General features: G+C 39.8%; 1 protein-coding gene across 1 annotated transcript; it reads left to right on the forward strand.

Moving 5' to 3' along the window:
* Nucleotides 1–4,746: 4,746 nt before the first annotated feature.
* Nucleotides 4,747–11,373, forward strand: LOC139745530 (uncharacterized). The gene is made up of 4 exons (XM_071655921.1): nt 4,747–4,909; nt 5,902–5,994; nt 6,904–6,990; nt 7,821–11,373. Exon 4 carries the CDS (start codon nt 8,030–8,032, stop codon nt 9,959–9,961), a length of 1,932 nt encoding a protein of 643 aa, XP_071512022.1. The 5' UTR covers nt 4,747–4,909; nt 5,902–5,994; nt 6,904–6,990; nt 7,821–8,029; the 3' UTR covers nt 9,962–11,373.
* Nucleotides 11,374–11,830: the final 457 nt, after the last annotated feature.

Consider the following 11,830-nt stretch of genomic DNA (forward strand, 5'->3'; position numbering starts at 1 on the left):
AGTGTGTCGTAGCTAGACAATTTAATCTTAAAAAATCTGGGCTTAACTGCAGAATACCCCGCACAAAATATATACTACCTCGTAGTTCCAAAATCTATATATGTTTCTTAGAATGATATACATAATAATCTGTCTTGCCCTATGAAGTGGAAAATGAGTTCAGTGTTTCCCAGTACTAGTAGTAGTAGAATTATAGATTGATCAAATGATAAGCAAATAAATATAAATCGAATAGAGAAATATTGAGTAAGACTAGATCTAGAGTAAGACCATATTGAGATGGTGCAATTTTGAGTAATTAAGTATTTGCAAGACCATACTGAAATAGTGAAATATGTACATACTGAAATGGAGAATATACTGAAATAGAGAACGTAATTGCTTGACACTAGACTCTGTAAACTCAGAGACTCCAACTCTCCCGTTTTCGACGGGAGATCTCCCGCCGAAAACCCATTTTTGCAAAATCTCCCGTTCTCCCGTTTGAGATTTAATTTCTCCCGCCCTGGCTCTTTGTCTCCCGTTGGAAAGGATTTCTTACATATTTCTATCGTATGTTGAAAAAATAAGCCTTAGATAGCACCAGAGAGCATCTAGAACCCTGGGAATTTCGCGCTTCGCACACATCAACTTTGAGTCTCCCGTTTGCTTGGGGTTTCAGGCGGGAGAATCTCCAGATCAGAAGGTACTTTGGGTTGGAGTCTCTGTAAACTGATAATTGCTTCTCTAGCATAGCAACATTTGGGGACTTTATAGTGGAGCTTTGTTCAGTCATTGTGCCAAAAAAAAGTTCTTAATAAAAGAAATAGGGAGAACAGGTGTTTTTCACTAATAGTGAAACGGATTATCACACTTTTTAAAACATGGGATACATTGTTTGTAATTGTAGGTTTGTTAGGTACCCGGTACATGTAGGCCTACAAATCAAATGTAGGCCTAGGTCTGTAGGCAGGGGCGGATCCAGGAATTCCGAAAAGTGGGTGTGCCAAAAATATTTCTGGTTCCACTTCCAGGTTTCATTGGCTGACAAGCAAAACAAAACAAAAAACAAACAACAAAATGCTTCAGCACGCAATTTTTCCGTTCCTCTTGCCACGTACGGGATTCATCGGCTGGTCGACTACTGTAGCAAAAAATAAATAAATAAATGCCGGTAAATAAAAATAAAAGACTTCAGCGCAATTTTCTGCTGCCATTACAATCGGCTGACAAAGATGGTTTTCTTCAAAAATTAAAGGGGGTGCCTGCGCCCCTTTCATTTTCTTTCTTTTTATTTCTTTTGTTTAAAAAATGGGAGGGGGGGGGTGCACGTGCCTGGGGTGCCCCCCTCTGGATCCGCTTATGGTAGGGCCAGGCTATAGTGTAAAAGGAAATTGAGTATCTGAATATAAGAACGACCCAAGTCCATGGAAGACCATTTTGAGTAAACTTCAAAAAACTTCATATCTTTTTTATTTGTCCAATAATCAATTTAACTGTGATGGGAAGGCAACATTGTATATACAAATTAGAACATATAGTATTATGACAATTAACATTTACCTACATGTACATTAATTGTGGAGAGGCCATTTTGTGTGATGGACTTGGGTCGTTCTTTGAATCATATACATGATATTCTGCCATAGAGATGAGAGAAGGACGAGAGAGGGCGCTATAATATGAATGTAAGAATGACCCAAGTCCTTCTTTCTTACATTCATATAAGATTTAACTCATTCATTTCAGGCACTTCCGGGGGTAATTATAGGCTGTATCATTAAATACACAAAATGAGTCCATGCATAAGCTACAATTTCCCATGTCAAATGAATTTGGCCAAAAATTGGACTTGGGTCGTTCTTATATTCAGGTCTTCAATTGCTTCAGGACCAAACATTCATAGTAGTAATTATGTTAACATATTTTCCATACACTGTGTGGCAATAAAACTAATCATTTTGTCCATCATTTACAGGCACATTAGTACTTTTTGGTCTCCAGTGTGGTAACATGCTACAATTGATTTTCTGCCTTTTGATGGTAAAAGATGTCATGATGATACGAACAATAATGATCATGCTTATAGGACGTAAATAGCAATGGAAGAATTTTGTATTTAAGTGGTGCAAATCAAAGGAACACACAAACCTAAACTTGTTCAATACTCCAAATTATTATTGAAGTGATCAAATTCTTAGGGAGTTGTTGAAAGTTATGCCTATAAAATACCAACTTAATGTGTCTTCCTCATTTGAGTGTACAAAAATGAATAAGATACAAAACAAACTTAAGAAAATTCTTTGTGTATCCTACAATGTACCTGTGGAGATAAAATTTATCACTTATCAAAGTTTCAAATCAGTTTATAAAGTTTAAAGTTTATTGTAGGCCTACACATGTATACCTACACCTGGCAGAAAATGATACAAAGCATAACATAAGATAAAGAAAGGCAAAAAATAATGGAGGAAAAATAAAGAATCTTCCATCAAATCCATATTTAAAAGACATAAGAGAAGGAGGAATGGTAACAAAGATGGTAGAAATTTGAAATGTTATTCCAAATAAAGAAAATTTGAAATAATATTTGGTTCTTGAATTTGTCTTTTGAATTCTTAAATTTCTTAATTAAAATAGAAATAAAGAAGTTCTGTCCATTCTATAACCTTTGCGGCTTACTCCCTATGTCATTTAAACATTGAGTTGACAGAAAATTCTCATGTTCCCCCAAGTTCAGTTTCCCCACTATCTTTTTGTTTGAGAATACAAAGAGAAACAAGGGAACGAAAACTTATTTAGGAACTGCTATTTCATTCCTGTCTCTCATTGCGGTTAATTAGTCTTTTGTTATCATTGTTATCTTTAAAGGACAAGTCCAAGGATGGAGAGAATGCAGCAATATTAGTAGAACACATCAATGAAAGTTTGAGGAAAATTGGACAATCCGTTCAAAAGTTACGAATATTTTAAGTATCTGCGCAGTCACTGCTGGAAGAGAAGACTACTACAGTCTATGATGTCACATGCGTACAACTACATAAGGAAAATAAAAAGAGAATTTCACAAAACTTTACTTTTTGAAAGAAGTGCACATTTATTTGACCTGCCACTGATGTACAGGTTTGTATGTTAAGGGTAATATTATTCCCCTGCCTTCTGAAAGAGAGAAGTCGAATGTTCTTTTGTTATGCGAGAAAAATGGAAATATGTTGAATTTTCTTTATTCTTTCTTTATATTGTTGTACTCATGTGACATCACAAGCTATAGTAGTCTTTTCATCCAGCCGTGACTGAGCAGAAACTTCAAAAATTCATAACTTTTGAACGGATTGTCCGATTTATGTAAATGCTCAAACTCTCACTGATATGTTCTACTAATATTGCTGCATTCACTCAACCCACATGTCTATGAAGGTGAAGTTGTCCTTTATTAGGGCTCTTGCATATTAATTTCAATATGTCAATTTCTGCAATTTTTTGTTTTTGCGCCTTGGAGGATAAAAACGAATGAGTTCACTCATGCTTATAATTTCCCTTTGTGTAGATCTACAAAGTTGAAAGCCAATTCAATAACCTTTCAAATGGTATACGACACAATTATTTTCATCACAATCTTCTATGAAAAATATGAACTGGAAAAAGTGTTTACTTTTTTTTTTGATGAGTGTATATACATAGCATATTATATTTATTTATTTATAAAGTTATTTATTCATTCATTTGTTTGTTTAGTTATTAAAATTCATAATTCCTTTATGGAGGCACTTTCTTAACGTCTGATAAACCATGTGTACACTATTACTGTGCCATACTGACATATATGTACAGCTGTCTAGAATGCACTGTACTCGTTCTACTTTTGATTACTGATATCAGCCAGTTATAGAGGGTACACTGTAGAAGTGGATATTTTTGCACTTAAAGTAATTTTTCACACTTGGCCTGGTAAGATGAGTTACATGTGTTTATATTCCTCAAAATCAAGACAACTACTGCATCATATGGCAAGCAAAATTATTCACCTGCTTATTTTTCATGCTAGTTTCTGGTTGCACAACAGCACCACACAAATTTCCACTTTTACAGTAGGCCTTACAATTGTACCTGTAATTAAAGTTATTGAACACATGCATACACTGTAAATAAATGGGAGTGCTGTGACTGTTTTTTTCTTCTTGTTTACAGGTGTAGGAGACTATGAGTTCTGTGAATCGTAACAGCCCACGCTTGAGGGATATTATGGCAGCATTCAATATTCCTGACCAGGAAGACTTAGCCACGCGTGGTTCTACAACCCCAATGTCGGAAGTGAACACTCCAGTGATATCCAATATGTCTATGATGCCACACTCTTCCGCTTCCACGCATTCAGCTCTAGCTGCGTGTGTGCCTTCATCTTCACCAGTGACCTCCATTCCCATCTCATCTCACTCCGGATCACCAGTCCCGATTGTTCCTTCTCCAAGGTTGTCCTCGCCCTATGCGGCCTCTGTTCACCAACAGTCTCCGGCAGCTGCCTATGTGGCAGCTGGTACAGTGCCAACTCCGCACGGGAAGAGTCCCCTCATCCAACAGTCAGTGCCAGCACCAGTGATGGCAGGGTCCTTCACACATTCCATGGCTGGGCCAAAGTCAGCATCAGCCCTGCCTTCCATTGCGTCCCTTGCCCAGTCATCCATCCATCAACCACATCCGCTGCCTCCAGCCATTAGCCAAAGCCACGGCCAGGCAGCACAGCCACACCACACCCAAGGCCCCGCCCTGGCCCCACATGGATCTCTGGGACCACCAGTCTATAAGAATGGTCCCAGTGGGTATCAAGCCATTCAGTCTGAGTTCCATCCAGCTTACTGTCACCAGCATGAAGAAGCCATTGAGTATTATGCCAGGAACCAGCCAGAACAGTTGTTGGTGTACTCTGCAGAAGGTGATGACAAAAGCTCTAGATTTCATATCTTCTTTTTTTTTTCACTTCACATGGTTAGCACCCTGCTCTTTGCGATGAATGAAAGTAGTGGAATCTTTTACGTATACGAGACCTCCATTTAATGTCCTGATGGAAGACACACAGCTAGAGCAGGAGAAATCCAAACTTGAGCAGAAGTTGGCCTCCAAGTGGGAGAGTTGGAATCTCTGCATATGTTTGTCTTTTGGTTCTGTATGAGCTCGTTCAACACAATATGAGGTCAGGAAAATGTAATGGTGACATTCATACCAAGAAAAATATCAAGACATTCCATATCAAATCATAGAAGCATGATAGCCGTACCCAATACACTCAAACATTTTGACTGTTTGCTCATTTTCTCTATTGAAAGCACCTACTGTACCAATATGAGACCTCATTGTTTTAACCCTAAAATGGCCGGGAAGGTGGGGGGGGGGGGGGGGGGGTGTTGAATCACCCCTCCCTCGACATTTTCCACGACCATTCTGCTCGCTGACTTTTTACATTCTAGTCTCGCACATCTTTAATATGACACCATTTTTGCAAAAATTTGGCATAGTGTTAAGATGCTTCACGACCTTTTATACATAATTTTCAGACCAAAAAATGGCTGAAACATGCGATTTTGTGTACAAAGTCTATGCAAATGGAGTTTTCTCACCTTATTTAAAAAGATATGATTAATTTCACTTTCATTGGCTGAAATAGATTAATATTAGCATAATTTTGCTTGAAATAAATTCTGTCATAAATTTTGTGACAAAAAAATGACAAAAACATCTTGAGTAGGCCTTTAGAGTCTTAAAGTGTGGTGTCATAGCCATTCATCGCCATGGAAACTGGTTCTAAACAACCTCACCTGGCCTGAGCATTTGTGCGTGCACCTGGTTCCAACCCAAGCAACATGTAAAACATATGACTGGATATATATACCAAACTTTTGTCTTGTTGATGCTGTTTCTCCCTAATAGACTGGCCAGCTCCAGACTCTGTTGCTTCAAACCAGCCAGACAGTTCCAGAGCACAGGGCAAAGCTCTTCCACCCTACTCACAAGGCAGTGGAGGTGAGCGCAGGGAAGGTTTTTCAGAGCTGCCAGCTAATAATATTTTTGCTAGTTACAATATGTGTGGTAGTACGTGTATGTGTACAGTGCTTCCTCAAAAAGTAAAGAAATACATCTTTTATGATATTTTTGTTTTTTTTTCTGAAATTCGATTCAGCATGCTCATAGAATTATACAACTGCACATTATGTAGGGTATGTGCCCTTTCTCAATCTTTTAATTAAAATAATTTTTTTGCCTTGGAGATATCTGTTTTATTTTAGGGGTATTAACCAATAAAAAAGCAAGGCCGCACACTGGCACTGGTCTGACCGTCCCTGACCAGTAAAAATCACTGTCGGACCAGTAACTTTTTCAGGAATGGACCAGTAAAAAATGAAAAAACTGGGTTGGCCTACCTACTGTATTTGTCAGACAAAGAGGTCAGACCAGTAGAGAAAATGGGTTAGTGTGCAGCCCTGAAAAAAGGCAGGGTCCTCTGGATGAGTAGTGCTGACACTGAAGAGGCTACACTGGGTAAAGACTATGCAATTTTGTTATATGTATCAGTATGACATTTGTTCTTCTTTCTACAAAACCAGGCAGCCCTGCTTTTTTTTTTCAAAGTGATAATTTTAGACATGACCCTGATGGGATCACAGAATGACTACTAGTATTAAAGTTAAAACCTAGAATATGTCAATGGTTTTACAGAAAGATGAATACACAATGAACACACTTTAGAATATTGTTCTTTTGTAACAAAATTAAATCATGTGCCTGACTGTACTTCTGAGAATACAGTGAAGTGTTTTGATGGAGAGTGCTTACGGTCTGAATTTCTGTATCAGAATGCATACAATTTGACAAAATTGTGTGATTCTACTTTAATATTTGATACTGGTCATTGTTTCTCTTAAATGAATGCAGCACCTGAAGCCAGTGGTTCATCATCTCAACCTGCAAGGGGCCAGCCATTGCATGGCTCTATTTCACCTGCTGTTAGTTCATCAGCAGGTAAGTACTGAACCTTTGCTCTATCTATCTATCATACAGTGGACTCCCCCTTATAACGAAGTCCTCGGAACCAGCAGGTTTCCTTCGTTATATTGGAATTTTGTTATACATAATATATATAAATTTCGTTATAACTGTGTTCGTTATAATGGGAGTACACTGTACCAAAGTGTGATGTCATAGCCTGTCATCGCTTTTGGATATTTTCAAACTTTGATTCGCAGACATTACTGCCATGGTTCTGTGTGAACACGGTAAATACTCAGACGTAGGGAAGGCATATAGATATGTTTGTTAGCCAGGATCAAGTTGTCTCTACCTGTGGCTTTTCCTTTCCTTTACAACATATGGTTGAACCATGTTTGAGGATCGGGTTGGGAAGGAAGTGAGCTATCCTTTTTTTTTAATTTTTTTATTTAGCTTTCTTGTAACCACTGCTTCTTTAGAGCAGCTTTTGTTATGAAATTTTCTTTAATGATTTGACAAGACATCTTATGGTCATGTTATGAGAGAATATCTTCCTTATCATTGCCTTCATTATTTTCTTCTACCTCAAGATGATTCATGACCACATTTGACTCGTAGTCAATTTCTCTCTGTCCTTCTTCAATGTTAAATATTCTTACTCCCAAAATAATATGTGTATGATTTTACCATGAATTGATGAACATGTGAATGTGGTGGCAATTAGGATCTCCATTCACAATTTGATGCCAATCCACATTTCCATCTCCTACAAGACCTCCTCACCCTAGCCAAAGCAAGCTTGTAATTTGGGCTTAGGGGCAAAGTATACCATCTTACTAAAGTTCTCTGTTCATTTCTTTCAGGTGGAACAAATGACAACAGGGCTGGCTGTGTCTTGCCTGACAATGAAAAGGCTTCTTCTGTCACAGCCTCGAAGAGAAAGAGGCGGTCTACAAGAGTTCCAGACTTTACTGGGAAGAAGGACAAGGATTTGAAGAGATTGGGCCTTGCAGCCACGGCACAAGAGCGGAAGCAGTCAAAAAAGCAATTGTTGGAGAGGAACCAGCACGCTATGTCAGTTCCAGGTCTTAAAGGTCTGAGACTGGAAGAATGTGATCCATTCAAAGAGTTTCGCTCTGTCATGACTGAAGAACATCGCAACATGATTGCAAGTGGGCTGTCAGATGAAGACATGTTGATGCTCATGGAAGAGCTGCAGGATCGGCTTCGTACCAAGCAGCGTCTAGCAATGAGGGCTCGCAGGGCACGATTCTCCGAGGAGCAGCGTGAGGTAGAACGCGTCAAGAACAGAGAAAGGAAGCGCATGGTGCGACAAAATCCTTTGCTCGAATTCAAGCGCATCATGACGGACGAGCAACGGAAATCGCTGCTTCAGCCCAATCTGGACCCTCTGAAAAGAGCAGGCATCATCGCTGAATTGGTTGCAATCAGGAAGTGGATACAGCGAGAGCAAGCAAGGGAACGGCGAGCTCGTTTGTCGGAGGATAAGAAGTCGGAGGTGAGGAGGAAGAGTCGGGAGTATAAGCGTAAAGCAAGAAACAACCCACTGCAGGCCTTCAGGTGCGTCATGACAGAGAAACACTATGACCTCTTGCAGCAAGATCTCGATCAAGAACAGCGAGAGGGGCTGATCACGGAGCTCATTGAACTCAAGAAGGCCAAGCAGAGGGAAGAAACGAGAGCGAGAAGAGCTGGCTTTTCACCAGAACAAAAAGAGCGGGAGAGGAAGTACAGCAGGGAATATAAGAGGATGCAACGTCACAGAGGTCACGCTGAGATCAACTACCAGTATGACGGAGACACCGAGCCTGGGGCACAATCCACTGCTGTTCCAGATCAACCACCCATGGTTAGACCTGATCTCACTTTTCACAGAAACCAAAATGTTCATCCGGGTACGGGGAGGATGTTGCTAGAAACACAGAGTGAGCAGATCTATCATGATGCTGCCAGGCAAAAAATTGAGGAGACAAAAATAAGGAACAGGGAAAGGCAACGCCTGAAACGGGCCATGCAGACGGAAGAGGAAAAAGAAGAGGAGCGGAGGAAGAACCGTGAGAGGAGCAGGTTACGGAGGATGAAACTTGCAGAGGAAGCCCGGACACACTATCTAGCTAAATTACAACTTGAGGATCTACCAGTGGAGGAAGAGCGTGACCATGGCAACCTACATGAGCAGAACCTGCGAACAGGCCCGACCATACCAGCCAAACCGTACGAACAGACAGATACTGGTGTAAAGTCAGAGTTGGATAGACCTCATGGTATGATGCAGGAGGACAAAATGATGTTTGATGCTCCAACACACAGTCAGACTTCAAGTGTTATCGCCAATCAACAGACTCCCAAGGTGGTACAGCCGATTTGTGCCCCCTGGTTCTCAGAAGCCCTTCTGCTAAATATCAGGAAGAGAAACAGAGAGTCCACTCAGAGGAGTAGAGCCAACATGACCGTGGAACAGCGGGAGATGGAAAGAGCCCGAAACAGAGAGAGGCAGCGACTGAAACGCCTCATGCAGACGCCAGAGGAGAGGGCTGCCTATGCTCTCAAGCAAAAATTGGAGCGCCGCAGACGGAGGCAGGACCCCCGTTACCGGGAACGGGAGCGGCAGAGGCAGAGGGAGCGCAAAAAGCAGATGAGGCAGTTCCCATGGTACCGTGCCAGGGAGAATGACCTGTGTTACTTGCGCAAGGCCAGGCAGGCCGGCACCAGTCCCAGGAGCAGTGTGTCTAGTGCCATTGAGGTTGGCCAGGGGTATGAGAACACTAGTCCTAAAGAGGGAGAAGAAAGGGGGGAGGGGAGTAGAGATGAAGGTGCCTTCTATGTGGATGTCAATGTCCCTAAACAGGGGCAGGACATGGGAGGAGAGGAGCACCCCAGGGAAGGACCCCAGCAGGACGACGAAAGGCTTGGGAAGATTTCTGGCAGTGTATTTGGCATGCACAGGATTGAGCCCCTCAACACCATGCCAGGCAAGCACTGATACGGTGCACTTTAACTGTTCAGCTTTTTCCAGATTAGAGTCTGTTTCAGAGCATATTCTGTAGTAATTTCAAACAAAAGAATATAGAAAAAGAGAATGCATGAACTTCCGTTATTGCAAGCTGTCTGCGTTCTCTAGCACTGAAACCCTCCAGACTATCACATTTCCAAAAACAATTTTTAGAGTTGTTCAGAAAAGTTTCTGCTGTTTAAATTGTAGATGTTTGACAGTCCCATACACCTGAGATCTAAGTTTCATACAAAGGTCTCTTTTACCTCGTGTTGTTACTCTAATCAGTAATAGCCAAATAGAAGTCACTGCGACCTTTCCACCTTTCTGATAGCTCTTAAACTCAGTTTGTCTGTAGTCATCAAGAACGTACATTGTATCTTCCTCTGTCTACGATTTTCAATTGTATGAATACACCACTGTAATGTGTTTATTCCACGTTGCATAATTATTTGCATACCTACTTTGTAGTATACGTGAACTAAAACTACACTGAAAGTGAAAATTTCATATACTGTAGCTGTTATAATTGATATAAAGATTATGTGAGGTGTACAGAGCATTGCTAGAAACAGCACTCTCAGTTTTGGTGCATTGCATCTCACTGTGGTCAGCGTAGGGAACACATGAAATTGTCTAGATAAAACTTTTCCTTACTGTGCCACCTTAGACGGCCTACATGAAAATCAGTTGAGAAACTCTCAGCAATATTATAGAAGTGCAGGTTGCATGTTGGTCTTTTAATGAGATAAGATTAGATGGAAGAGATTGTTCTTCATTGTTTTCTGAAAGAGCGAGGGGCATCAAAATGTAATGAGCAAGCTTTTTTATCTTTGAATATATTTTAGTTTGTATTGATGCTGTATTCCATGTAAGTTTCTCATGATCTGAAGAGTTACACGTACACTGTATTTCTAATAGACTTTGGCTAAAGTTATGGTAATTTTGTTGACAGTACTCTTTTTTCTTGCAGAAATATGCTCATAGTTTGACTTAAGATACTGTATCAATGGATGATGTAAAAAGAATCAGTACAAAACAATTAAACTCACATAAAGATGTACGTTTCACTGAAACTTCAACTTGTCCTTCAAATATAATCTGCCAGGTCTTGACAGGCACTGTAAGCTTAGTAAATCCAATGTTTGTTCAGAGAAGGGAATCAGATCCTTTTGCTTTGTAACAGAATTCAGAAATTTTTATATATTACAGTGTATATGTATCTATACAGTATGTTAACATATCACAATTCTCATCTCTGCAATCAATTTTGCTGTGACCTGTAAGGGGACAGAAAATATGATATTCTTGCAAATATGCACATTGAAGAGTTTACCTGTATGCCTGAAATTATTATCATTGGCACGATTTCAGACTACAGCGTATATATACACATTGTTTTATATTACATGTACACATATTTATTACAGTTGTATACTTTACTGAAGTGATATTCATATATGAAATACATATGTTCACAAAGATGTTATATAGAAAAGTGTTACAGTGGTACTCTCTATCATAAATGTGCCTTCTTTATATAGTTCACTGTTGTACCGTATGTCCCCCAAAAAATTACAATGGTACCCTCCGCGACAATAGCTTTAAAAATAATGAATCAATCCAAATACAATTTTAGGGTGTGAAACTATAACTCATTGCCCTCATGTTACAGAAAACCCCATTCGATTTGCTTCAGTGGTCAAAGAGAAATGAGGAATTTTGTAGAGCATGTCAGAAATCTCTTCCCTCCAAGTTCTGTCTATTGTGTTCACACATTAATTTGCATTTCCAAGAGCATCCAAGTGCTAAACTTGGAAGAATCAGACTCATGACATGCTTTACAACAATCCACATTTT

This window comes from Diadema antillarum, unplaced genomic scaffold (genome assembly GCF_040938485.1).
Source record: "Diadema antillarum isolate AM-2024a unplaced genomic scaffold, OU_Dant_1.0 seq00001274_RagTag, whole genome shotgun sequence".
NCBI lineage: Eukaryota > Metazoa > Echinodermata > Echinoidea > Diadematoida > Diadematidae > Diadema > Diadema antillarum.

Coding starts and splice junctions, on each gene's coding strand:
- LOC139745530 (XM_071655921.1), top strand. CDS start 8,030: ATGTCAGTTCCAGGTCTTAAAGGTCTGAGACTGGAAGAATGTGATCCA.